A 24,221-nucleotide genomic window follows, 5' to 3' on the forward strand; every position below is an offset into this window, starting at 1 on the left:
CACGCAGACGCGCAAATAACTGACCCACAGACATACTGGAGACACACACACTCACAAGTGCACGCAGGCGAAAGGCAGGCGCGCGCGCACAGCGACACCGCGTGCACGCGCACACACAAAGCTTTGCTTGTTCGTGGTGCGCTTTTGTTGCCAGTTTGTTAAGATTCTCAAGGCAAGCGCAGACAGCTGAAAGTTGAAAGGTCACCTATTGAGAAAGTCATCAATGCAATAGAGTAATGGAAGCCCGGCCAATAGCGTGAGGAGGAGGGGAACCAATCCTGATTGGCCAAAAGAGGACATCTTTGCAGTCTCACTAAGAATGAACGATGAAAATGACGAGAATGGTGATGATGAAGCAGCCCGGAGATGGATGGCGTTGTTGTGCGTACGTGCGTCTGAATTTTGCCGCACTTGGCGTGAAGAACCGAGCTGAGGGGAACCTCGGTACTTCACGCCAAGTGACGTCACGTGACAGCACCACCACCACCAGCAAGAGCAGCAGCAGCACTTTCCCGTCCAATGGAATGAATGGACCGCAAATAGGAGCCAATAGGCTGCGAGGGGCGGTTATAAAAAGCTGGACGCGCTCTAATCCGCCGTCGCCGCAGCAGAACTGAACCAAACCGGACCGGACCAGCTTCCTTCGCACCACATCGCTCCAGCGGAACAGACCACAGGTAAGGGCCAATCATTCTGATCAATCATCCAACCATCTCATCAGTCAATAGAAATGACCATCCATCATGTGCACACGATGGAAAACCTCCCCCCCCCCCCGTCACTCCGCACGTCACGTTACGTCATCACGGGTGGGGGGCGGCTGTCCGAACAAAGAGCCGCTGTTTACGCTCCTTTTCTGCTATTTCATTGCCCTCATTTAAATTCTCACGCGGCGCGCATCGAAGTGGCGCGCGTGTCGGGCGCGCGCTCGCTCGCGTCCTTGTGCAGGTGTTGCGCAGTCAGCGCACCGTGCACCAGCCGCGCGCATCGCCGCTAATCGTCTTTGAGAGCACGCACGTTCCGCGCCAGCACATTGCATGACGTTTACACGTGACAAGGTTAGAGGTGAAGGTGAAGAAGATGAGGCCTTGCACGCACAAACGCACGCACGCACGCACGCGCTGCGCCACTGCGCACAAGCTCAGCTTGGCGTGACCTTCATCACGCATGCCAGCAAGAGACTCGGGATAGATCGAGGACAACAGCAGGCCCCACTCCAAGCAAAATGGCACTCGGAATCTACAATTTATATTGATTTGTTGAATTTGCCCTTGAGTGAAGAGGAGAATACATTTGGTTACATTTCCACAACAAAGCGCCATGGATTGCGCAACACCGCCGGCTAGGAAGGGCAGACGCCCGCCAGACGTCTGTGCAGCGCCAACTAAGCCCGCCCGCATTTTACTGTCAACAATATTCTCAATTAAATATATTTATGAATTATTTTCTGAAGCCCTATATGCATCGGTCAAGCCCCCCCCCCCCCCTCAGGTAGAGGCCCCGCCCTCTGCACACTATGCTGCTACAGATCAGCGCATGAAGATAAAAACAATTTCTACATCTGACATACTCCACAAATAATCATCGATAATGTTCAGCAGCAGTCGCCATGCCTTTCGGGAACACGCACAACAAGCTGAAGATGAACTACTCGGCCGAGCAGGAGTACCCCGACCTGAGCCAGCATAACAACCACATGGCCAAGGTGCTCACGCCCGAAATGTACGCCCAACTGCGGGACAAGGAGACGCCCAGCGGCTTCACCCTGGATGACGTCATCCAGACGGGCGTGGACAATCCAGGTAAACCCAAATGAACTCACCTGACTCCTGAATTCAGCTTGAGCTGGGCCGATTAGGAACTTAAATTGGATCGGCGGCTTAATTCTGCTTCCTAATTGGACTCCAGTCCGGCCAGCTGGAAATAAAGTCTTTGGAGAGCGATTGAATTTCATTTTGGCCACTCAGGTCATCCGTTCATCATGACGGTGGGCTGCGTGGCGGGAGATGAGGAGACCTACGAGGTCTTCAGTGACCTTCTGGACCCCATCATCGAAGACCGCCACGGGGGCTACAAACCCGATGACAAGCACAAGACCGACCTGGACCCGGAGAACCTGCAGGTAAAGCGGGCAACCGCGTTGGGATGGTGGTCTGGACTCCCTCTGAGGGTTGGGCTTCAACTGGTTGTAGGGCGGAGACGATCTGGATCCAAACTACGTTCTGAGCTCCCGGGTTCGGACCGGCCGGAGCATCCGCGGCTTCTGCTTGCCGCCTCACTGCAGCCGGGGAGAGCGCCGCGCCATCGAGGACCTCTCCATCCAAAGTAGGAGGTGACCTTTTCCCATCCACCTGCGGCAAAACGGCAAGTTTGCCCTTTGCAGGTCTGGACGTCCTGGACGGCGATTTGAAAGGTCACTACTACGCCCTGAAGAACATGACGGAGGAGGAACAGCAGCAGCTGATCGACGATCACTTCCTGTTTGACAAACCCGTCTCGCCGCTGCTGCTGGCATCCGGCATGGCTCGCGATTGGCCCGACGGTCGCGGCATCTGGTCAGAACCCGTCCGACCTTTTCCCGCTCGGTCCAAATTGCCGTCGTAATGTTGGCGTGCGCTCGCAGGCACAACGACAACAAGACCTTCTTGGTGTGGGTCAACGAGGAAGACCACCTGCGCGTCATCAGCATGCAGAAAGGCGGCAACATGAGGGAGGTCTTCAACCGGTTCTGCACTGGACTCACCAAGGTCAGTCGCTCCAGTCCAAAGTCGACCAATCTAGTCATCCGTACGACTCCGAGCGCCTCACGTGTCCGTCTCGTGGAGCAGATCGAGTCCCTCTTCAAGGACCGAGGTCACGAGTTCATGTGGAACGAGCACCTGGGCTACGTTCTCACGTGCCCGTCCAACCTGGGAACCGGCCTGCGCGCCGGGGTCCACGTCAAGCTTCCCAACCTCAGCAAGCACGAGCTGTTTGGTGAAACCCTCAAACGTCTCAGGCTGCAGAAGAGAGGCACAGGTAGGACTTTGCTGAAGGGGTCTCCAGGGGGAACCTTTGGCTGGCTGAAGTCCTCGAACCCGCTTCTGGTTTTATCTTCAGGGGGCGTGGACACGGCAGCGGTGGGCGGAGTCTTCGACATCTCCAACGCGGACCGCTTGGGCTTCTCCGAAGTGGAGCTGGTCCAGATGGTGGTGGACGGCGTCAACCTCCTGGTGGAGATGGAGAAACGCCTGGAGGCCGGAGACGCCATCGACGACCTGATGCCCGAGCAAAAGTGAACCTTTCACCTTTGACACCTTGCACCCCCCCTCCTCACGTATACTCTCGCGCCCGTAACCACGCCGACCCCCCCCCACTTTAAGCAGAACCTATCTTACGGGATGTTAGTGAGCCACGTAGATGTCTGACACCTTGATTTTCTAGTTCCTGTTGGGAGCAAGTGAAACATCCCATAATAATAATAATAAAGTGACGCTAATAATAATACTGACAATAATGAGAATAAAGTCTGTGAAATCCCTCAAGTGTTTATTGCACACACACTTTATCGATTGGACCTCATCAATTTTGCACAATGCCTTCAAGGATACGAATAAAAAGCCATCCATCCATCACAAATGTTTCGTGCTATCAAATCGGAAGGCAAGAACTAGCCGTGGTTCTGACCTATAAGAGCGCCGGCGGAAGCTAGCTCCTCCTCCACCGCGCGCCTGATGGCGCCAACGTCAGCCGCCGAGACGTCCGACTTGATGGCGAGCAGCGCCGACAACGCCGGCTCACTGAAGGGGATAAGATTTCGTTGCCATGGTAACCAGGCGTGTCATCAAAATAACCAATGAGAAGAAGAGCACACCTGAAGTTCGGGAACTTCCCGGCGAAGGCGACCATTTCTTGACGGAAGCTTCCCGGACGGTGCGGGCGAAGCGCGTCGGCCAGGTGGCGGAGCATCGGTCCGAAGCGTTCGCCGCAGCCCTGAGCGGAACCAGCGTCACGCCACACTCGGAGACGACTACACATCCCCATGACGCCATCTCACCGCCGCCGCATAGAAGAAGTCGTCCATCTTATCGGCGTCCTCCGCCATCCTCTCGGCCGCGCCCGCCCGCTCCTCGTCGCTCTTCAAACGCCCCCTTGACATTCTCCTCAGGTACTCCGACAGCAACTGGCGCCGGAACGTAGCCGCTAAGCTCTGCGGCCAGACACAAATACGTGACACAAACAGACGGCGTGCGTGTGTGCGAGCGTGAGACTGACGTGTCTGCAGGAAGCCTTGAGGCCGCTCAGATGAAGCCTGAAGAGTTGGAACAAAGAATCCAGCAGCGAGTCCATGACCGACAATGAACCGTCCAGCCAGCCCGCCGTCCATAACTGCTTGTAATGCACCTGAAGGCGGACGCGGTGGTCATCACCGTCGGCAACGGCGGCGGGAGTTTCCCACCTTGAGCTCCCCGTGGATGGGACGAGTAAAAGTAGAGTAGGCGAAATCCCGCAGCGTATCCAAGATGGCCTCACAGCGATGGCCGTGACTCGCCAGTTGACCGGTGATGTAATCTCTGGGGATGTTTCAAAGCGTCACCCAGCCATCATTATGTGTGGAAATGTTCCTCGAGGATCACCTGAGTTGTTCCTCGCAAGCCACGTGAGCCTTCATCCACGCTGCCGCACGCTCGTCTTTTCTCTGCGACAACTTCTCCACGCTCTTCTTGTACCTGAAACGCACGCCCGTCAAGGATGTGGCTGTCACGGGCGTGGTTGGGTTGAGGTACCTGAGGAGGAAGCGCTCCAGGTGAGTCGCGATCTTGTGAGATTTGGCGCCGTCGTCCCCGAGGACGGCACTCAAGTCCGCGAGGGATCCGTCTATCACCTGAAAAGACATCATGCACGCTGGCTAAAGGCGAGACCCACGCGAAGCAAGCGCAACCTGAATGACGTCGATGGCCAGCGGGCAGAAGAAGAAGTCATCCATGACTTCTGGCATGTTGGCGCCGGTCCACTTTTCTTCTTCTCTCTGCAGGGCTTTAAGCAACCACTCGGAGATCCGCTCCTGGTCGGGAAAATAAATACAGACTGAGCACAAATCTCTCACAAAATTGTGGTCCTCACCTCCTTGTTGTTCATGAAGAGCTCCTCCAGCTGCCGTCGTTGATCCTGCTGGAGCAAAGCACCCAGGCACCCCGTCTTCAACTTCCCGCGCAGTTCTTCGTGCTCAAGGATTTCCCTACATGTCACATTTGTCAGGTGGAGGTTTTGAACGCCATCAAACGACGGGCCTTCTCACTGCGGGTAGAAGGTGTTGACCCAGAAGAGCAGGTAGGGGCAGTCGTCCGCTTCAAGTCCGTCTCGGATCATGCGGCTCAGTCGGGCAGAGAAGGAACGATGACACAAACCGGCGTAAACGTTGAGCAGGTCCAGGTGAGGCTCGTAACGCGGCTGAAGAACGCGCACGCAGCGCAGGAGGTCCGCCTTCACGCGCTTGCCCATGCCGCACACCTGCCGTGACAGTCACGTGACCTTGCAGTCAGGGGTTGTGATGTCACATCCTGGCACTCACCCGCCTCTTGACAGGTGAGGAAAGGCCGCCGACCCCGTCCCGGTCGCCGTCTCGGGCGGCTTCCTCCAGCCTGGACTCGACCACGTCGGCCAGAAGAGCATTGTGAGAGCCCAAACATTTGAGAGGTCGCCACGGTGGGCCGCCGCCCGCCCAGCGCCGGTCCAGTTGCTCCTGAAGCCGCATGGCGGCCACGGCGTCGGTCAGACGGCCTCCGAGGTCATCAGAGGTCAAGCTCTCCTGAACCACTGTCAGGATCCGCAGCTTCAGCACCTCCAGGTCTTGCCAGAGCCGGTCCATGTCTTCCTCGCTCGGTTGGGCCAGACTCAGGAGCTCCTCCTCCTGGACCGACAACTTCCTGCCGATCTCCTCCAGGTCGTCCTCCGGCAATTTGCGGTCGCCGTCCTCCGACGGCACCTCGTCTGTCCTCTGAACCGTTTCGCGTTCCTGCGGCCTGACGTTCTTGCGGAACCTTGCTGGGAACTTCAGCCAACTTCTGCTCTCCCCTTCCACCTCGTCCTCCATGACGCGACGTCTTCCGATGGATTATTCCTGAAAAATAAACACACAAGTGGTGTCACATGACCAAAGCTAAAAGTCGACGACAAAGCCTTTAAACTCACGGGAGGGAGGAGGCAGCTGCTTCTTCTTCTTCTTCCTGGAAGTTTTACCTGCAAATGTCCTTTCGGAATATGAGACAGACGGAGGGGGCGGGGTTTACAGGTGGAGTCACGTAACTGGAATATGAACCTCAGAACGGAAACAAAAACAAGGCCTATTTCTTTTTGATCCTAACAAAAGAACCAAAAAAAAAAGAGAAGACTTTATAACCATTTTTCAAGAAGACGTGGCACACGTGAATTTTTTCTCCTTTTTAATTCTAATAAATGACATTGAAGAACATTCTTTTAATTTCATTCTGACGTCACAGCATTCAAGCGGCACATCACGTGAGCGTAGCCATGGGCAACTAGGGGGCGTGGCCCGGATGGATGCCAAGTCCCCGCTAACAAAGCGTGGATGTCGCCGTAGCGACGACATTGACACCAAATGAGAAAGCGTTTTTTTTTTTTTTTTTTGGTAAACGAAAGCGTTTTTTTGTCACTTCAAATAAACGATGGCTCACCGCCACAGATACAATCGGCGTACTTCCACACAAAGACACAAGGGGGCGCGGAGGACCCCGTTGCCAGAACATTCCTCTTGCTACTTTTGGATGAAGGGGATTGTGCGCAATATTAGGAACACGGCCTTTTCACAGCACGTGACGCCGCGTTTTCGGAGCCATGCCGTTTTGTTTGCTGTCGCCGCTGCCGCCGCGGCCTTTCTTTTCCTTGGAGGCGGGCCGAGGATTTGGTTCGGCGGGCTGAAGACTCCCGGGTGGATCCACGACCCAGTTGATGACTGCGGACGCATTAACGAGCAATCACTACAATGCTACTGGAGAAATGTCATTTGCTTTACTTACCTTCCAGCTGCCTTTGGACTCTTCTGAGTTCCGTGACGATAGTCGAGATCTCCTGCCACACATCAGACGCTAATATTAGCGCCGTACTCAGAAAATCATTCGTTTGAGTACCAACGCCACCTGATTGGACGTCTCCAGACCCGGAGGTTCTCCGTCCGCCTTGATCTTCTTGTCAATCTCCTCCCACACGTCCTCTTTGTTGTGGAACATCAGCCTGAACGCAAACACCAGCAGCCCGCTTGTCAAAATGTCTGCTCAGAAGGGAAGAGCGGCGGAAGGAAGGAAGGAAGACGTGGCTCACTTGAGCTTGGCGGCCAGCTGATCCGTGTTGTCCCTGATGGCGTGCGACAGATCCCGCAGCGGACTCAGCTGCTGCGTGTCCTGCAACGGCAATCGATCCATTAATCAATCAATCAAACACTTGATCGATCAATCAACCAATCAGTGAATGTTTAGAAGCAAGGTAGGCGTGGCCTGAGAGGAAGTAAAGAGCGACCTCGCCACAGTCCCACTGGGCTCGATTCATGTTTGCATCCAGTCGGGAGCCGGCAAGGTTCCGGACCAAATCATCGCTCGGCGGTTGGTGTGGTTTTGCGCCCACCTCCTCGGCCGAGGCTGACGTGTCGAGCACGTCGCCGGGAACGGTGGAGACGGCGGTGGCGGCGGCGGCGGCGGCGGGGCAGTCACCGTCTCCGGCGACGTCGTGGATTTCTCGGGCCAAGATGGCCAAGTCTTTGGCCAAGTCGTGACTGAGCCTGCAGAAAAAACAAGCGAGAATTTAAAGAAGTAGCGATCGGCGTATCGTACACGTCGGCTTACTTGGCAATTTCGGCGCTGTGCGTGGACCAGTTCTGGTACGGGTCGCTCCGGTCCTCATCCTCCTCCGTCTCCAGGGAGACGGACTTGGAGCGGCTGGCGGGCGTCCTGTTGCTCCGAGGAGGTTGCGCGGCGCGTTTAGCTTTGGTAGCGTTAGCGCTAGTTTTGTAGTCTTCGTCCGATGAAGAAGAAAAGTCGGAGTTTTTGTGCTTGGGATGGACACCTGCGAATGATGACAAAAGTCAAAACCGGAAAATTCCGGTTTTCCAAGTCCGATGCGTCACTCACCGCTGTTGGGGTACTTGGCTCCACTGGAGCGGGTGCGGCTCAGCGTATTCTTCCCCGGAGCTCTGCTGGCCGTTTGTCGGGCATCGCCCTGCGAGGACTTCCTGGCGACGAGGACCGGATCGACGTTACGGTTGGAGAAAGCGGAGCGTCCGGCCGAGGACGGGGTCTCGGTATCGCTGGGCGTCGTGAAAGAACCCGTCCTTTTCCTGGGCAGTGCCAAGATGTCCAGCCTGGATAGTTTCTTCGTTTCTGGCACGGCTTTCGCGCCGTGGTCAGAGGTTTGGGAGGCCCGGTCGGTTTCGGCGCCTTCGTTATCCGAAGTTTCTCCCAGGCGGGCTCGACGCAACATGGACGCCCGCGTGGGACGCGGTGCGGACAAGCTGTTTGAGCGAGTCAGAACTTGAACGTTTGGTGTCTTAGCGTTGTCCGGGACCATCTTTTTACCGCGGCTGGTTTCTTGATCAGAAAATGCGGTTCCGGACGCCTGCTGGGCCTCAGAGGCGAGATCCAATGAGCCGCGAGTGCCGGCGCTGCGGCGCATCTGAAAGCGCTTGGTGGCCTCCGCCTTGTTTGCAGGCGCAGGAACGCCGGCCTGGTGTCGGCGTTTCTCGGAAAGTCGCTCGCGAGCCGAGAGCTGGCGTCCCTTCTGCTGAACGGAGGACGTCTTGTCCTTTTGGAGACTCGCGTTGGGACGTTTTTTAGAAGCGGAAGTGACCGATAAGTTCTTGCTGCTCACCTGGCTCACGGTGCTCGCCGTGTCCACGTCGGACTCTCCGGAAAAGGAATCGTCCACGTGGCTGGACGAGCCGCCTTTCTTGGAGCTCTGTCCTGAACCGGATGACGGGAACTTGGCGGCGTCCAGGAGGAAGGACTCCCCGTCCAGAAGCTTCTCCGTCCTCTCCTCCAAGTCTCTGATGGACGGGTGACTGGCGATGTGAGGAAGCTTCTTGACTTGGACATTTTCACTGGGCCCGGCTTTGGTGAAACTTTCTTGCCGAACGAGGGACGAGTTGTCTTTTGTCGGGACGCAATCTTTGTTCTGCGTTTGGAGGTTTGGTGCCGAGCTGTTTGGTTTGATGGTTCCCCGCCGCGGCTCGTGGCTGCCCAGGTGTCGGATCAAGACGGTGGTCGGGGGAGTTTTGGTGTCTGGGCTCTTCTGAAACTGGGCTGAGAATCGAGCTGCTTCAGGCTTGCTCGAATTTTCTTCCGAGCCGATGTAGAAGATGGTGGATTTGGTGGAGGATTTCTGGGAACCCCTGCAAGGAGCGGAAGATTTCAAAGGAGCTTGATGGCCCTTTCCTTGTTTGGAAATAGGTCCGTCCTCCAACTGGCTGACATCACTCAGACTGTCTTGGTCCACTCCCTCCCCAACTGACAGCCACTGAGTGGAGTCCTGTTGCTGTCGAGGAGAACGAGGAGCTCTGTCGGCGCCGTCTTGGTCTTCGTGACGTACGAGGAGACTGGGTAGGGCACCGTCCGCTTTTTCCGGGGGAACCTGAGGCAGAAGCCTTCTGGTCCTGGAGCTGTGGCTGGACTCCGACTCGGAGTGCTCGTGGCCGCGACCTTCGCTAAGCTGGAGTGTCACCTGCGAGTCTAGAAAGATGTCAAACATGAACGTCAGCCAGTGAAGGAATGTGCAAACAAAAATGAAAAAGCACCTTCTTGAGGTGGTGTGGAACCAGGCGCGGCGCAGCTGTCTGCTAGGCTGGCCCAACGGGAAACCCACTTTGGTCCTTCTGGAGTCTAACGGGAGGAGTGGAACGTTTTCGTGTCATCTGGGAAACATCTACAGGTTGATGGCATGCTGGTGTTTACCTGTAAGGAGCCTGCTGCGGAGGAACTGCGAGCAACCAGACCAAAGTCATGCAACATCATGCAACAGCTAGCGACGTTAGCATGCTCATCCTGGCATTCGTCTATGACGGGCCTCGGCGTTCCCGGGCTCAGCCCAGCGTACTCCGGAGAGTCCAGGACCCCGAATACCTGCCGGAGATGTTGACAGGTTGTGAAGAAGATGTCACGGCGAGTCAGGAGAAAAGATGAGGTCACCTGGTCGATCATGTTGCGAGCGTCTTCCACTTCCTGGTCGTGAGCGTCGGTGTCGATGGTGTAGGTGCCGGCCTCGCTCACGCTGTCTTCCTCCTCGTTCCTCAGCAGCCTTTGGCATCCTTTGGGGTCTCCTCCGGGAAAACTCAGGGGCGGCGGCAGCGGCGGAGGATGGGAAGGAGGCGGAGCCGTCATGGACGAGGCTGAAGGTTCCAGCGACGGAGGAGGCGCCACCATCACCGGTGGCGCTGACATGGGCGGAGGCGGGATTTGCTCTTTGGTTGGGATCGAGTCCGGACGAGAATCCTTCAGGAACTCCGCGGCAAACTCCTGAGCAAAGTCTTGAGCCAGTTTGGACTTCTTTCCCACGCTGCCGAAAGGACGAACAAAGATGGCCGAAGTGGAGCGAGAGGTTTCCGCGTCTGCTTGTTCCCGCTTGAGCGAGCTGGATCTCTGCGGTAGCGCGTGGCCACCGGGACCTCTGAGCGGCACCGTGACCTGCTGGGTCGGGACCACGTTGCCGTGAACGGAGGCTGGACGCTCGCCGCCTTTGCGCCGCTCCAGTTTGGTCTTGAGGGCGGAGTAGGAGTCAGCGTGGGCGGGGTTGTGAGTGAAGGACTGCGAACGCTTCTTGCGAGGGTTGTCGTCAAAGAACTCGATGACAAAGGCCTGCTGGATCAGGCGCTCGGGGGCGCCCTGCTTGGATGGGTCCGTGACGGGGGATCTGGGCCGAGGGGGGCTCTCCGGTGCGACGGGGGTAGCCGGGGCGGTGGCGTCGGGGTGAACCCAGGTTTCGCAGTGCTGGGATTTACTCCTCCGTCCTTTGGTCCCCGGGTCCTCAGAGTCGCTCTGAGTTCCGTCGTCATGGTGATGACCTGCAAACGGGAAGTACCGTTGACCACTGATGTGCTCAAGCAAGCAGAACAATGCTAAGCTAATGCTAATGTACGTCTATCCAAATCATTGTGTGACTTTCAGCGTGCTGATTGGCTTTTGCGTGTGGGCGTGTCCCGGTCACCTTTCAGCGACTTGATGTTAATGGCGAGGTCGCTCTTGGTGCTGTAAACGTCATCGCAGGTGGGTCGCTTCCTCATCATGCTGACGTCGCTGTGAACCAGCCAATCGGCCACTTTGCTTTGCGATGACATCACGTCCGCCGCCTTGGCAGGGGGTGGAGTCTTTTTGTGGCGGGAGGAGAACTTGGTCACGTGGTCTTTGATTTTGATCTTGCCCGGCGTGCAATCGTCAAACTCGATGGTGAAGGAGGCGTGGCTCTGGACGGCGGGAGGGGTCTCGGCGGGGGGCGTGTCCTTGGTGGGGATCTCTTGTAGCTCCGCCTCGACGGCCTTGGCGAGCTGCAAGTCCTTGGTGGGAATTTCAAAGTAGCTGGACTCGCGCTGGTACGGCGGGAATACGCTCTTCTTTTGAGGACTGGAAAGGCACCCGGGGAAATCCAAATCCACGGGCAGAACTTCTCTTGCCGCTTCTGAGCGAAAAAGTGGAAGAGGGACCGAACTGGTGTCGTCAAATTCATTCTTTTTTTATTACCTGGACGAGGGTGGTCCCTGTGAGGGTCTTCCTTCTGAGGTTCATATCTGCCATCCGCCCGACTCCCGCAATCCTCCTCTCCCCACCAAGACGGCTGCCCGTACAGCGGCGTGGGCTGTGGAGCCGGAACCTCTGCGAGCGAGCGAGCCCAAACGCCGATATGACAACCACGTCCATCAGCCTATTGCGTAACAAATGTTACCTTGTGTTAAATTCTTGTTACTGGGGTTCTTCTCTAACTCCGCCTTCTTGCCCTGAGACGCCTTCAGGCTGATCTGCAGTTGGCTGGTGTACTTCTCATGCTGCAACGACAGAGGGCGCTCATACTCAGTAACGCCTTTCAGCTGATCTAAATCTTCCAATTTCCTTTCCACATTAGTAAACAAAAGCTGCACCTCTGCCGTACTGACCTTCAGAGCCTCTTCAGGGACTCTGTGTTGACTTTTCTCCAGAACGTAGACGTGAGAATGTGCAAGCAGGTTAAGGAAGACAAGAGCCCTAATATTGCTTTGGACAAATATCACGGGAAGGATATCATATCCAAAGCGTAGGATGTCGGACACTTTCAAGGTCATGTATGTCTGGTCGGGAATCCTCAGGTCGTTGACGAAGGTCTGAGAGAAACCCACCCGAATCAAAAGTCAGCTGTGATGGTGGTCTAAGATCCAGAGAGACCTACTCACCCCGTTCAAGCTGCCCAAGTCCTTGACCAGGTGTTGGTCCGTAGTGCTGTTGTAGTTGATAACGGCGTGCTGCTTGTCCACGCTGCGAGACTACAGGAAAACCGACATCATCATCATCATCCTCATCATCCTCACAATCAGGAATGGCCGACTCACCTGCAGCATGAGCTCGCAGTCCTCCCGGCCCACGAAAATCATCTCCTTGGGGAGGCGGTGACGTGTGCCGGAGCTGCTCACCAGGAACCACGAAGTCACGCTCATTTTGTCAGGCGCGACACATTCTGGAAGGGAACGGCGGCAGCGGCAGCGGCAACATCAGCTCCACATTGCCACACCCACAGGACGCATGTGTGCTTCAAGAGACAACCTGCATGGCGCGGTAGTCGTCAAAGTGATAAGCTGATCCGAGTCGAGCAGAAAGACAGCTGACAGGCAGCCAGGGCCCCTCCCGTGCCGTCCCCCCCCCCTCCTCCACGCCCCGCCCCGCCCCGGCCCAGCCGCACTCACCTCGGATTGACAGGATGCTCAGCAAAGAAGACCTTCGTCTCCTCTTCCGGGACGAAACCGCGAGTGTTTAGGTATGGAAGGTGCTGCTGATGAAGAGGAGGACGGTGATGATGATGACGCCGCCGTGGCATCTGTCGCGCCTCCTATCGCACAATATTGGCAGACGCAGCAGAAGCAGAAGCAGAAGCAGACGCCACCAGTCGGTCCCGCTGTGTCAAGACGCAATGTGGAAGCGACACGCAGGAACAAACAGCCAGTGGCCTTCACAATAAAACGAATCGCGTCTTTTTGTTTGGGTTCAACGGACGTATGCGTCGGAGATAACGTCAATCAAGCCTAAACGAATATTTCCCGCGTGAAATCAATGTGTACTTTCGGCTTTTACGCGTCATAAATTGCACCGATGCAAAAACGTTTTATTGTGAAGGCTTGCTGATTTCCGGCGCATCTTTAACCTGCGCGCGTGCACCTTGAGCTTTTTAGCTCCGACATGCTAACAAAAACGCTCACGTGACCTTTATTTTGACAGACAAGCGGGGCCGGAGGTTGAATGGCGTCATTTGCGCCTAAGATTTTATTTGTCAAAAGTTGACCAAAAATAGCCATGACGACGTTATAGCCTTTAAATATCACTCAAAAACTAATCTAAAGTGGTGAATTTATCAGTGTAGACATTTGCATAAGAAAATAAAAGTTCTTAAATGGCATTAGTGTATTTGCTGTTTCCATGGAAACAGGGCTCTGTTGGCCTTCGTTCACAGTACATCTACATCTACCTAGAGAAGACTAAGAGTATACGAGGACATGGACAATCTAGTACACGAGTCGGATATGGCGTTGAATATTCCATCAGAATTTTCTGCTGGAGTGGATTTAGGAGTTGAGCTTCTGGAACTTTTCCCTGAGATTTTTCACAAAGTTCTGTTGTCCGGACGGCGGAGTTTTGAGGTGGTCTCCGGCCGTTTGGAAATGCTCTCCGGTGGTCTTGAAGCTGTCTTGAGACTTGGCAGGTTGGCTTCTCTGTTTGTACTCGTCCGACTCCTGGTAGGCCCGGCAGCGGTCCATGACGGCCAGAATGGAGATTTTCTCCCGACTCGTCGGCGATCGGATCTCCACGTAAGCGTCGTCGTCGATTGTCTCACCCGCTTCTGGTTCCGGTGAAAGCTGCGGCTTCCGGGTTAGCTTTTCTTGTGGTGTCGGGGCCGTGACGGGATCACTGACGCCGTTAGCTGCCAGCTGCTCTTGGGTTTCGCGTGCAAGGTCTCCAGTCATCCAAGGGACCCGGGAACGAGCTCTGTGGATGGCGTTGCGGTGTCTAAGGTGGCCAGTGGTCCAGGTGGGGTAGGACCGACGAGGCGGGGCGTCAGTCAAGGAACCCGACCTTGACAAGACATCAAACATCTGCTCCGGGATGGAGGAACTCCGGCCCACCGTGGCGGAACCACTACAGTCCGAGTACTTTGACCTAAGTTCTCGCACATCGGGCCAGTGAAAGCCTTCGGTGGCCTGCGGAGCGCCAGCGGGACCGTGGGAGCGAATCCTAGCTGGATTGGGCTCAGGACTCCGTGCTGGCACCAGCTCCAGATTTGGACTGGGACCTGGCAAACAATGAAGAGCACACATTCAACCAATGAGGCTAACACGCTAAAACCTATTTCTTCATTGTATTCTTACCGCTGCACGGTTCTTCCTCCAGCACGCACGTCAAAGTCTTGCCCATTAGATTTCCGCAACTTCGCTGTCTGTCGGGCGGTTTAACCGTTTTGATCCGCTGGCTGTACCGACGAGCGAGATTGCGGACCTTGCTGTCCGCTTTGTCGTCCGGCAGATTCTCGCCTCGGGGAAGCTGAGCTCCGAGAACGCCGGGAGGGACGGTCGGACTTCTAGCGGGGCTCATGCTGTTGGCTTTGTTGAGGGGTGAAGTCATGGTGGCCTCCTGAGAAACGGCGTCCGGATCCAGTTTGGCTCCTTCCGCTTTAAATCGAGCATGGCCGGAAGTCCCATCGAGCTGCTGCTCCATCACCTGCCAGACTTTGACCATTTCGCTAGAAGGTCGGAACTCTTCATCCTCTGCGTTCTGTTGCCCGTCCGGTCCGGACCTGGAGAACTCGTCGGCGACGACCCCGGAATCTGTCGGATTTGCCTTTCTCTGAGTGACCTTTGGACCATCAGAAGAGTCGGTGGAGACCATGTGACCTTTTAGCGAGAGTGACCGTGTCTCCACAGATGGGGGCAAAGGGTCCGTCCGGTTGGGGAAGCTGTTGAGGCGGCTGATGGAGGTTTTGACCACGCCTGCCGGGATGTAAGTCAGACTCTCCCTGCGCCGGAGGCTGAAGCCGGCGTCCTGGTTCTCGGCGTTCTCGTAGTAAGTCTTGATCTTCCCGATGAGAATTTGGTCGCGGTTGGAGAGGGTGGAGTCTCGCCTTCCCAGGTTTCCTCTTTCCTCGTCGCCTCGCGGAGACAAGAGCATCCGGTCGGTTTCGCTCAGATCCGAGGAGACGCTGTTGAGCGGCGAAGAGCGTCCGGCGTGTCTTCCGTTGAAACTGAGGCGCCTGGTGACGAGTAACCGTGGCGACGCCCCCGGGGAGCCGACATCGTCCGCGGGCGGGGCGCCTCGCTTAATGCTGCTGAAGTGCTCAGCGATGGCGCCCGCTTTATCTAAAACGGACGGAGGAAGGATGCTGCCGTTTCTGTCCGCTTCTTTCTCGCCGTCCTCGTCTTCGGAGGATTCTCCGCTGCTTCCGGGTTTGGATTGCGACTCTGGAGTGGTGGACGGCGAGCCTTTTGCACGTAGGAGGAGTTGGGCGGGGTTCAGCTCCTCTCGCTCGGACAATGGACGCGACTCGAGAGGTTCCGTGGACATCTGCAAAGGAATGACTTGGTTTTTTTTGCCTCACTAACTTGGGTGGACTTGAACTGACCCGCTGAGAAGCTGCTTCGGGTCCTCCGGGCTCCTCGTCTTCTCCCAGGCCGCTTTCCTCGTTGGAATCATTGAAGGAAACGTCGCTTCTCTCGGTCTCCTTTGACAAGTCACATGACTCAATAAATAAAAGAAAGCTCCAGAAGCTCTCCACTAGCATGTCTCCTCATCAATTCAAATTTCTTACCTTGGAAACCACGCCCACTTGTGTGTTTGCGTGTTGACCTGCTGAGGGCAGTTGCGGAAAGTCACAGGACAAAGCTTTCTTGAGCCTGTCAGGACGATACCGGCGAGGATCTGCAGGGGGCGACATCCACCACGTTATCTCCATATGCACACTTTAGTAGAAGTCAAACCTGGTTCCATCTCAACTCACATCTGGCATTCAAGATGATGTCTTTGGCCTGCCACACGCAACGGGAGAAGAACTTTTGCTTACGCTCGACTCGCAAGCGCCAAAGCTGAACGTGAAGGCGGCGCTGACCTTCTGAGGGATGATGGCGTGGTGGTTTTCCAGAATGATGCGTTTGATATGCTGGGCCCACATCTTCCTCTCCTCCACAGACTTGGTCTAAAAAAGAGGTCGAGAGGTGGTCGGTGGGTCATGTGACCCGATGGAACCCGCTAACGGTGCCGGCTGACCTGCAAGGTGAGCGGTTGCTTGGGTTGTTTGTAGTGAGTCACGCTGAAGCTCAAACTGTCTTTGGTGCTCTCTATCAGCATCAACGTGGAGCACTGACGCGACAACAAGCAGGCGGCTCGTTTCCATGGCGGCTAATCAAGGGGCGGGGCTTCGCGAGCCAGACGGCGTCTCACCGAGATGTGCAACTTGTAGACAAAGTGCTCGCCGCGCCGTTTGGTGACGAGCAGCAGGCGCTCCAACAGGAAGAGCGTGCGCTCGGTTTTGGTCCGGTAGACCTTGAAGGTTCCCTCCAGGACCAGCTCGCCGTACGTGGTCAGGTCCGGACCTTTCCAGTTCAGGAGAAGCGACTGCACCTCCTGCAAAAAAAGCACGAGCGTCACGCCGGCCGGGACAAAGTAACCCCCCCCCCCCGTGGGAACCTGACCTGCAGTCTGACGGCGTGCTCGTGTTTGCGCTTCATGTCGTTGATGTACCAGGCCACGCCCGTCATGGTGATGATGGCCTCCTCCACCACCTCGTAGCCTTCCTCTTCGGGGTCAAAGTGCTTGGCAATTTCCTGAAGAAAAATCTTGAGCTTCATGTCCCCATGTTCATGTTCATGTGCGTGACATCACCTGAAGCAGCAGGTGGTACTTGAGGATCCTCTGAACGGGTTTGAGCAGGTAGGAACCCAAAGGCAGCGGCCGCTTCAAGGCGGCCTGGCGGTCGCAGAAGAAGACGGCCAGACTTTTGTTCTGCATGCAGTCGGTCAGCGCCGCCACCGAGCTGCAACGAGCGGATGGACGGGTCAGAGCCGGCCGGGGCAAAGGTGAACGTGGGCCCGGACGCAGGTCTTACTTTGGGTAGTTGGTGCAGTACTGAGTGTAGATGTCGAAGGAGTCGCTCTGAAAGCAGATCCAGCACATGCTCGTCATTCACCTCGGCGACGGAGGCGAAAAAAAACGCGCCGGTGCCGCCTCACCTTCATCACAAAGCACCGGGCCAGCGCCACGGCGTCACGCTGGCACAGGTCCAGATCCTGAAGCAGCTCGCTGACACGCAACCAGAAAGGCGTCATCAAGCGTCAACTGCTGCAAGTCGGCCAACATTTGTTCGTTCCTCACCTGTTGAACTCGTAAATGTCCTCGATGTTCCCGAAGAGGAAGCCCACCTGCTCCGGGCGGATGCTCAGGTCCGCCTGGTCGATGATGTGCGCCAGGTAGTCCTGGTGTGACGGAACGTTGTGGGGAACTGCTCGCAAACTTCACGGCCTTCAAAAATCCAATCTCACCTCCACAATCATCCGCAGATCGCTCACGTACGTCCTCTCGGTCTCGATGATCTCGTAGACCACGCGGTCCAGGTATGTCAGCGCCATGACGCGTTGATTGCTGCCACCGCCCCTCCACACCACTGAGGGGCGCTGTTGTGCGCGTCCTCTGCAGAAAGTAGCTTTGCGTGAGGTAAGCCACTTAGTGGTTTCCATGGCGACCGAGTCTGCTCATGTCCCATCCAAGATGTTCTCGCTCCCGCAAACAGCCAATCATCAGAAGTGCATCAATCCAAACATGCTCGATAAAAATCCACTTCATCCAGCATTGGCGCCCGAAAGCTTCAACCGGCACCTTTCGATCTTCAGACGTGACGCGTGCATAAACGGCACGCCGTGGAAACGCACACACACACGTCACACACGCAACACGTCAAGAGCGAAGGACAATGGAGCGCTACGGCAACATTTCTTGCTTTTCTTACCTTCAGGGCGGTCGGAGAGGCCGACGGAAAGCTACGCAAGACTAAGCGGCAGCCTGTCGCTGATCCAATTAAATGGTGGCGAGTCTCGAAACGCCGCCTGCCGGACTTAGCGATAACTCACCTTCAAGAATCCACGCAAGTCCGTGTCAGCGCATCAGAGTGTCATCAGCAGAGACTGGAAGAGTGACACTAGCTTCCATTGTGCATTGTCACAAATGCCAGTGGCCGCCTTCGCCGCCCCACAACAACACCGAAACCTTTATCACACAATAGTAACACAAGTTCAAGAGCAACATTAGCACAGGTCAGTTCACAACACAACTTCACCATCAACACAACTCACCTTGCAGCATGCGGGTGTCAGCAGATGGCTTCACCTGCACACACAGGTACCACAGTGATTTGGAGCAAAACGTCGAAAAATGTTTTGGCCACGCCCACCGGCCAATGCGGTTGCCATGTTAACAGGCGTCACGTTCTGTGTTACCATGGAAACAGCGACGGTGGCAGATAGGGACTTTTATCTCGTCATCAAGTCAACTCAGGAAACCAGTTTGGTGACGTCATTAGAAATCAAGCTACGGGCACCTTCACAGTTAGACATGTTTCAAAGTTATTTCTTCTTCTTGAATGTGCGCACACACTTTTTGGAAACTTTTGAGTGACAACTTCCAGCTTGAAGCCTTTGTTCAACTTTTGTTGACACAAAGCAACAAGAGTTCCAACACTTCCTGACTTCCGTGTTGACTGACAGCAGTCACCGACGATTTTCTTTTGTCATATTGTTGCTTTAAATCAATTAGAGACAAAAGTGTGGTTTTGGAACTCACCTTGACGGAGGTCCTAAAAGAAGAAAGTCCAAATCGTCAAAGTCGCCCCGCTTAGATTTGGTCACGTCGAAGGACTGACTTCAAGCGCCACCGCCCGTTCACGGGCGCATGCGCACATTTCACAAATTCTGAGGATTGTTAAAAATGCACTGGGCGCATGCGCACATTTCACAAATTCTGAGGATTGTTAAAAATGCACTCAACACGCCCGCCAGTAGAGGGCGACACAACCTTACAATACCAGGTTTGACCTCACAAATTGTGAGTTATTGTGATTTAAGAATAACAACAAACAATAGTGTGAAACTTAAGAGCATACGTTTTTATTTGAATCCTCTTCACTGCACTTGTGCCACCAGATATTTCGAACAGCATTTATTTGTGTTAATTTTATTACATTTGAATTAAAACATTTTGTCACTGCTTTAAGCACGGCTTGAGCAGTCCCACTGGCATCCATCAACGGTTGAAAACGTGTCGAGCAAAGCAGCTCGCCATACACATCCTGAAGCTTGTCACTGGACATACTCAACGGAATGAGAGACGCACCCCCAACGCTGAGCGGACCAATCTGGCAAAACTCACTTGTTGCTTGACCTTCCTTTTTGGGCTGGTGACCGACTCCTCCCCCCGCCGTGAGCTCATCAACCGAAGAATGTCAGGATGTCAAATTTTGTCCGTATTGGCCAGCTCTTGTCGAGGGGGTTCCAAAGGTTCCGTGGTGCTGTTATACACGAGCGTGTCCTGCTCCGACGCCCGCACCTGTCGGGCGACTACGGCCTCGGTGCGGGCAACCGAGCGCTCCTTGCGCTTCTTCAGGAAGCAGTAGCCCAGGACGGCCAGCGAGGCCAAAATGGCCACCGTCAATATCACCGCCACCGCCACGGAACCTGTCGCCGCAGTCATGTCAGACCCTGATCCTGTCTCGAGGTCAAGATGGTCCAACTTACCCGAGCCGCTTTCTTCCTTTTCCGCGTCCGGGTCCGGGTCCTCAAAGCGTTCAAACATCCCTTTGGCAAACACGTCGTGCTCTACGAAGGAAGGTGATATCAGCATCGTGTGGGTGCGTGCGTGCGCGCCCGGGCGAGCATACCGGTGACGCCGTGGCACGATGCGTCGCATTGAGTCTCCTCGGCAAAGTTGTTTTCGTTCCCATGGCAACCGCCGTAAGTGAAGCGCTGGCAGCGGGTGCTGAGCGGGTCGTAATACCAGCGCGTGAGGCTGGCGCGGCACGGGCCCGTTTGGGGGGGCTCTGTGCAGCGTGCTGGGGGCGGAGCCATGTCGCTCTTTTTAGCTGCATGCTAACACTTACAAACGCACACGCATCGGTCTCACCTTTCCTCTGGTTGATGTCGATCTCCAGAAGACGAGAGAACGTCTCGTTGACTAAAGAAGAAGAGCAGGACCACCCAGGTCAGTGCGTGCATGTATCTAGATGAGCGTGCGTGCGTGCGTTACTTTTGCCGCATTGCTTCTCGTCGGCGGAGTTCCTGCATTGTGCGACCCCGTCACACTCCAAGCTGCTGTCCAGGCAACAGAGGCCGCCGCAACTCAGCTGGTCGGGAAGACACGGAGAACCGCACACCTCTGAACACACACGCACACACTCAACATGGCGTCCACGAGATGTGGAGAGGTGCATCGAGACACTGACCACCAGCCGGCGGAGCGATGCGCTGGAGCTCTGATGACGTCGCTGCGGGGATCAAGCACAGCACTTTACTGGATGTGTGTGTGTGTGATTGTGTGCCAGACTACCTGGCGGTGCGTGTGTGAGCGTCTGCGTATAAATGTGTGTGTTACCATTAACTCCGTCGCAGGCCTTGACGCACTCGTCTTGGGAGAGAAAGTTGTTGAGGTTCCCTTTACATCCTCCAAAGACGAACTGCTGACATCGGCGCTCGGCGGCGTCGTAACGCCAACGGGGAAAGGCGGCGCGACACGGCCCCACTTTGACCTTCGCCAAGCAGTAACCTCAAACGCAAGACGCGACAACGTCACCACCAGAAAGGTCGTGAAAGTTCACAATCCCAGCGAGCACTCACTGGTGGACAACTCGGGACTCAGGACGAGGACTTGGACGTCGGCGTGGTGGGAGCGCTCGTTGGAGTCGGTGACGGTGAGGCGGAAGTTGTAGAGACCCGCTTTCAGGTTGGACACTTGCACCTGCTCGGGCAACACCGTCTTCTGCGACGGGATGGCACACGATGACGTTACGGGATCCTCGGCCACCCTATGACCCCACACACACGCAAGGTCACCTCTATGACGACGCCAGGGTCGCCGTTCTGAAGCGTCCAGACGTGGCGTTTGAGCTGGGTGTCACCGATGGCCAAACTCTGGATGCCGTCCAGCGTGACGGTGGCGCCGGGTTGCACCACGACGTCCTGACCCGCGATGGCAATGGGTGGCGCTGGTTCATCTATGAATTTTTGGAGCAAAACTGACAAAGTGAGCAAAACCAGACGGTGGTGGCATCCGAGCATCCCTACCTACTTGTCTCCAGTGGGCCTTGCAGGTATTTCCGAAACTCCAAGTCCCTGATGACGCTTCGGTACCCGCGCCGGGGGACGAAGCGGCACACGAACTTGTTTCTGGGCGCGCAGTCGAAGAGCGCGCACGTCAGGTTGGCATCAGCTTGGGCGAAGTTGCATCGCGTGAGGGCGCAGCAGACGTCGCGACACTCAGGCATGGAGAGCGCGTGCACGACGGCTAAGAGAACCGCGCCCTCCTTCACGGCGTCCTCTACGTCAACCACAAAGTCCTCATGGCCGGATCGGAAAGTGTCCGCGCAGCCCGAGTCCGCATGGCCGCCGTGAGGACGCGCCGCGAAGAAAAAGAGGAGGAAGAAGAAGCGGAAGCGAAACCACGGTGACATGTTCCACTTCCGTCTGAAATGCGAAATTCGAGTGGCGACCGTCGTGCCTTTTACCTTTCCGGTTTCTGGCACCTGCTCGCAAACAGGAAGAGAAACCACACCTTTGGCCCCGCCCTTCTCTTTGACGTCACACAGGTGAGTCATTTCCATTGTATACCTGTCAGCTGGTGTTCCATCCCTTCCTTCATGTTGGAACAAGTTTGTTAGCCCTCATTAGGCTGAGATTCAGCAGAGACCGCTTGACTGGTCGCCCGCCAACATTGTATGCATATAGACAAACAATGTACACAAGGGACTGGTCGCCAAGCAATGGAAGGATGGTAAAAAAGATCTTTAGAAACCAGCATACCGTAATTTTCTGACTATAAGTCGCGGTTATTTTCATAGTTTGGGTGGGGGAGCGACTTATACTCAGGAGCGACTTATAGACATATATATGTTTTTTTTCTCACTTTTTGGGGCATTTTATGGCTGGTGCGATTTATACTCCAGTGCGACTTATAGTCCAAAAATTACGGTAATAAAAATATCAAAACTATGTACGCCACTGCTCACAAAACAAACTCCCGAGTCGGTTGAACTTGCATGTCAAGATATAGGTGTCACACGCCCCACCCTCCTCAAGAAAAAGCAACACTGACAGCACAATCAAAGTTTTATTACCAAAATGAACATGTGTATGCATGCATGTGCGTTCAGTGAGAGGAGAACTTGGGCAGCTGGTTTCCCAGGATGACGCGTCGTTCCACGCCCTCCTCGGAAATGGTGGCCATCCGGATGACGCCGCCGCTGGAGCCGTCTCGCTCCATGGCCAGCGCCAACGCTGGCGGACCAAAAAAAAAAAAAAACCACACGCCTTTAGCATGCTGGGGATCTTCCAAATTGTTCCTTTATGGATTTGGGGGCAGCATACCTGTAGCGGTCAGCTCCACACATTGCTCCTTGTTGAGTCCAACCTTGTAGTTGGAGTCCATGAAGCCGTAAATGTACGAGCTACCGCTGCCGCCCACCGACACGGCCTGCCTCACCAGCATCCCGCCGATCGGAACGCAATACACCTGACGCGCACACGCATGTCACCAGGAGAAACTCTTCTTCTTTACCTTTGGAGCAGTCAGTGGCGAGGTTACCTGTCCGCCCTTCCTGCGGTCCCAGCCAGCCACCAGGATGCCGGCGCTCAGATCCTCTCTGTAGCGGTAGCAGCTGGCTCGGAACAGGTTGGCGGCCGTCTCCACCAAGGGGGGCTCGTCTAGCTCGATGCTGGGGGCGGGAGCAAGGAGTCGTGACTTCCAGTCAGTCAACGTGAAAGCGCTAGGCTAGTCATCCGATGCTACATGGGAAGCAGCAGCGTTACCGACCTGTGGAAACCCAGCTGGTAGGTGACCATGTCAGCAATGGCCTGAGTGTCTGCGGCTGATCCAGATCTATAAATAACACAAAGACACACATCAGGAGGAGGAGGGGCGGAGCTTTGAAGAGGAAGCGGCGTAAGCCAACCTGCAGCAGAAGATGCGGTCGTGGATGGGCGTCAGTTTGTCCGTCACTCTGTTGGCGATGTACGCTCTGACAAATGACACAGATGGACACAGTTGACCATTTGTCCAGAGCCAGTGCATGCACACCAAACAAAAAAACAAGATAGTCACCCGGTGGTGGTACGGGAGTCGGCGCCGATGACCACTCCGCCGTCAAACTCCACCGCCATGATGGTGGTCTGTCACGCAAAAGACAATATACTCAGAACACAAACGTTTAGTTTAAAAAAATGACCATAAATAGAAAATGTACAGAATCAGATTTATTGGCCAAGTTTGTGCATGCTAACAAGGAATATATATGACACTATATTATTCTGCTGTTGAAACACCAAACAACACTAGTAGCCCCCGCTTGAAAGAGGGTGAATGTATCCCCTAAACGTAAATAAGATTAATAGACCTGCCATATGGTAATAATTTAATAGGTTGAAGTGGAGAAGCTTAAAAAGAAAAGAGTTTTCCTGTTCGTTCGTTCCACTCTGCTTGTAGCATTGTTAGCTACTCCACATTTGCTGTCTCATCCAGCCGTTGTGCGGAATTAAAGTATCCTCCACAAGCATGGGATAAGCTTAGGATTCATTCGGTAGCCATGAGAGATACCGACCCCGGTGCTGACTTCCTTGTCGGTCCAGTCTGGAGCATGTTGAGTTTGTGAGGAAATATTTTGCTCAAAGCGCCTCATAGCTGTCGACACCGCCGCCATCTTGCTCCTACTCGTTTCGGTTTCCGTTTCAGCGGTACGGTCTTGTCGCGCCGGAAATGACGTCACTTTTC

The 24,221-nt window shown here is 55.2% G+C and overlaps 6 protein-coding genes across 8 annotated transcripts; 1 reads left to right on the forward strand and 5 right to left on the reverse strand.

Annotated features, from left to right (window-relative positions):
* Positions 1-517: 517 nt before the first annotated feature.
* ckbb (creatine kinase, brain b) lies at positions 518-3,618 on the forward strand. Its single transcript, XM_061269900.1, has 8 exons — positions 518-677; positions 1,602-1,802; positions 1,968-2,122; positions 2,193-2,325; positions 2,384-2,555; positions 2,624-2,747; positions 2,829-3,018; positions 3,100-3,618. Exons 2-8 carry the CDS (start codon positions 1,610-1,612, stop codon positions 3,276-3,278), a joined length of 1,146 nt encoding a protein of 381 aa, XP_061125884.1. The 5' UTR covers positions 518-677; positions 1,602-1,609; the 3' UTR covers positions 3,279-3,618.
* Positions 3,507-6,279, reverse strand: LOC133146317 (tumor necrosis factor alpha-induced protein 2-like). Its single transcript, XM_061269899.1, has 12 exons — positions 6,172-6,279; positions 5,552-6,100; positions 5,279-5,490; positions 5,104-5,218; positions 4,922-5,044; positions 4,763-4,864; positions 4,617-4,705; positions 4,439-4,553; positions 4,255-4,383; positions 4,037-4,189; positions 3,854-3,972; positions 3,507-3,779 (listed from the first exon to the last, which is right to left on the reverse strand). The coding sequence occupies exons 2-12, from the start codon at positions 6,071-6,073 to the stop codon at positions 3,650-3,652; spliced, it is 1,809 nt and encodes a 602-aa protein (XP_061125883.1). The 5' UTR covers positions 6,074-6,100; positions 6,172-6,279; the 3' UTR covers positions 3,507-3,649.
* Positions 6,280-6,424: 145 nt separating this feature from the next.
* On the reverse strand, positions 6,425-12,783 carry cep170bb (centrosomal protein 170Bb). Its single transcript, XM_061270899.1, has 17 exons — positions 12,554-12,783; positions 12,398-12,487; positions 12,248-12,328; positions 12,125-12,181; positions 11,917-12,016; positions 11,715-11,846; positions 11,185-11,652; positions 10,170-11,041; positions 9,936-10,103; positions 9,779-9,863; positions 8,121-9,713; positions 7,836-8,055; positions 7,513-7,771; positions 7,318-7,397; positions 7,137-7,230; positions 7,017-7,068; positions 6,425-6,952 (listed from the first exon to the last, which is right to left on the reverse strand). Exons 1-17 carry the CDS (start codon positions 12,656-12,658, stop codon positions 6,804-6,806), a joined length of 4,605 nt encoding a protein of 1,534 aa, XP_061126883.1. The 5' UTR covers positions 12,659-12,783; the 3' UTR covers positions 6,425-6,803.
* Positions 12,784-13,450: 667 nt separating this feature from the next.
* Positions 13,451-19,169, reverse strand: LOC133146836 (pleckstrin homology domain-containing family G member 3-like). 3 transcript variants are annotated; one of them, XM_061270902.1, is made up of 17 exons: positions 19,032-19,169; positions 18,545-18,578; positions 18,323-18,458; positions 17,738-17,885; positions 17,571-17,671; positions 17,429-17,498; positions 17,305-17,351; positions 17,082-17,232; positions 16,892-17,023; positions 16,641-16,823; positions 16,467-16,559; positions 16,309-16,395; positions 16,201-16,228; positions 16,012-16,121; positions 15,826-15,924; positions 14,579-15,767; positions 13,451-14,502 (listed from the first exon to the last, which is right to left on the reverse strand). In XM_061270902.1, the coding sequence occupies exons 4-17, from the start codon at positions 17,822-17,824 to the stop codon at positions 13,778-13,780; spliced, it is 3,102 nt and encodes a 1,033-aa protein (XP_061126886.1). In that variant the 5' UTR covers positions 17,825-17,885; positions 18,323-18,458; positions 18,545-18,578; positions 19,032-19,169; the 3' UTR covers positions 13,451-13,777. The 3 variants fall into 3 exon arrangements, with proteins under 3 accessions (XP_061126886.1, XP_061126884.1, XP_061126885.1); XM_061270900.1 differs by having other exon boundaries at positions 17,738-18,458; XM_061270901.1 differs by having other exon boundaries at positions 17,738-18,458; positions 18,545-18,679; positions 19,032-19,162.
* Positions 19,170-19,332: 163 nt separating this feature from the next.
* Positions 19,333-22,074, reverse strand: LOC133146846 (kunitz-type protease inhibitor 1-like). The gene is made up of 10 exons (XM_061270919.1): positions 21,528-22,074; positions 21,293-21,453; positions 21,077-21,218; positions 20,835-21,005; positions 20,686-20,727; positions 20,490-20,618; positions 20,367-20,417; positions 20,125-20,295; positions 19,982-20,062; positions 19,333-19,921 (listed from the first exon to the last, which is right to left on the reverse strand). Exons 1-10 carry the CDS (start codon positions 22,057-22,059, stop codon positions 19,698-19,700), a joined length of 1,704 nt encoding a protein of 567 aa, XP_061126903.1. The 5' UTR covers positions 22,060-22,074; the 3' UTR covers positions 19,333-19,697.
* A 472-nt stretch (positions 22,075-22,546) lies between these two features.
* On the reverse strand, positions 22,547-24,212 carry psmb6 (proteasome 20S subunit beta 6). Its single transcript, XM_061270939.1, has 7 exons — positions 24,052-24,212; positions 23,556-23,623; positions 23,407-23,472; positions 23,268-23,333; positions 23,040-23,169; positions 22,823-22,967; positions 22,547-22,732 (listed from the first exon to the last, which is right to left on the reverse strand). Exons 1-7 carry the CDS (start codon positions 24,148-24,150, stop codon positions 22,605-22,607), a joined length of 702 nt encoding a protein of 233 aa, XP_061126923.1. The 5' UTR covers positions 24,151-24,212; the 3' UTR covers positions 22,547-22,604.
* Positions 24,213-24,221: the final 9 nt, after the last annotated feature.

The sequence above is a fragment of the Syngnathus typhle genome, linkage group LG22 (genome assembly GCF_033458585.1).
Source record: "Syngnathus typhle isolate RoL2023-S1 ecotype Sweden linkage group LG22, RoL_Styp_1.0, whole genome shotgun sequence".
NCBI classification, from domain to species: domain Eukaryota; kingdom Metazoa; phylum Chordata; class Actinopteri; order Syngnathiformes; family Syngnathidae; genus Syngnathus; species Syngnathus typhle.

Excerpts from the sequence above, each read along its gene's own strand:
- LOC133146317 (XM_061269899.1), bottom strand. The coding sequence starts at position 6,073 with ATGGAGGACGAGGTGGAAGGGGAGAGCAGAAGTTGGCTGAAGTTCCCA. Across the intron at positions 4,384-4,438 it reads CCATCCACGGGGAGCTCAAG|GTGCATTACAAGCAGTTATG; the intron begins GTGGGAAACTCC and ends GTCCGCCTTCAG. Across the intron at positions 4,190-4,254 it reads TCAAGGCTTCCTGCAGACAC|AGCTTAGCGGCTACGTTCCG; the intron begins GTCAGTCTCACG and ends GTCTGGCCGCAG.
- ckbb (XM_061269900.1), top strand. The coding sequence starts at position 1,610 with ATGCCTTTCGGGAACACGCACAACAAGCTGAAGATGAACTACTCGGCC. Across the intron at positions 2,556-2,623 it reads CCCGACGGTCGCGGCATCTG|GCACAACGACAACAAGACCT; the intron begins GTCAGAACCCGT and ends GTGCGCTCGCAG. Across the intron at positions 2,748-2,828 it reads TCTGCACTGGACTCACCAAG|ATCGAGTCCCTCTTCAAGGA; the intron begins GTCAGTCGCTCC and ends CTCGTGGAGCAG.
- psmb6 (XM_061270939.1), bottom strand. The coding sequence starts at position 24,150 with ATGGCGGCGGTGTCGACAGCTATGAGGCGCTTTGAGCAAAATATTTCC. Across the intron at positions 23,624-24,051 it reads ACAAGGAAGTCAGCACCGGG|ACCACCATCATGGCGGTGGA; the intron begins GTCGGTATCTCT and ends TTTGCGTGACAG. Across the intron at positions 22,733-22,822 it reads TGTGGAGCTGACCGCTACAG|CGTTGGCGCTGGCCATGGAG; the intron begins GTATGCTGCCCC and ends TTGGTCCGCCAG.
- LOC133146846 (XM_061270919.1), bottom strand. The coding sequence starts at position 22,059 with ATGGAAATGACTCACCTGTGTGACGTCAAAGAGAAGGGCGGGGCCAAA. Across the intron at positions 20,418-20,489 it reads CGAGAAGCAATGCGGCAAAA|TCAACGAGACGTTCTCTCGT; the intron begins GTAACGCACGCA and ends CTTCTTCTTTAG. Across the intron at positions 20,063-20,124 it reads ATCGTGCCACGGCGTCACCG|AGCACGACGTGTTTGCCAAA; the intron begins GTATGCTCGCCC and ends CTTCCTTCGTAG.
- LOC133146836 (XM_061270900.1), bottom strand. The coding sequence starts at position 17,932 with ATGGAAACCACTAAGTGGCTTACCTCACGCAAAGCTACTTTCTGCAGA. Across the intron at positions 17,672-17,737 it reads ATCTGCGGATGATTGTGGAG|GACTACCTGGCGCACATCAT; the intron begins GTGAGATTGGAT and ends CCGTCACACCAG. Across the intron at positions 16,122-16,200 it reads CATCATCTTGAATGCCAGAT|ATCCTCGCCGGTATCGTCCT; the intron begins GTGAGTTGAGAT and ends CGCCCCCTGCAG.
- cep170bb (XM_061270899.1), bottom strand. The coding sequence starts at position 12,658 with ATGAGCGTGACTTCGTGGTTCCTGGTGAGCAGCTCCGGCACACGTCAC. Across the intron at positions 12,488-12,553 it reads ACTGCGAGCTCATGCTGCAG|TCTCGCAGCGTGGACAAGCA; the intron begins GTGAGTCGGCCA and ends GTTTTCCTGTAG. Across the intron at positions 6,953-7,016 it reads AGTCCAAAGGCAGCTGGAAG|TCATCAACTGGGTCGTGGAT; the intron begins GTAAGTAAAGCA and ends ATGCGTCCGCAG.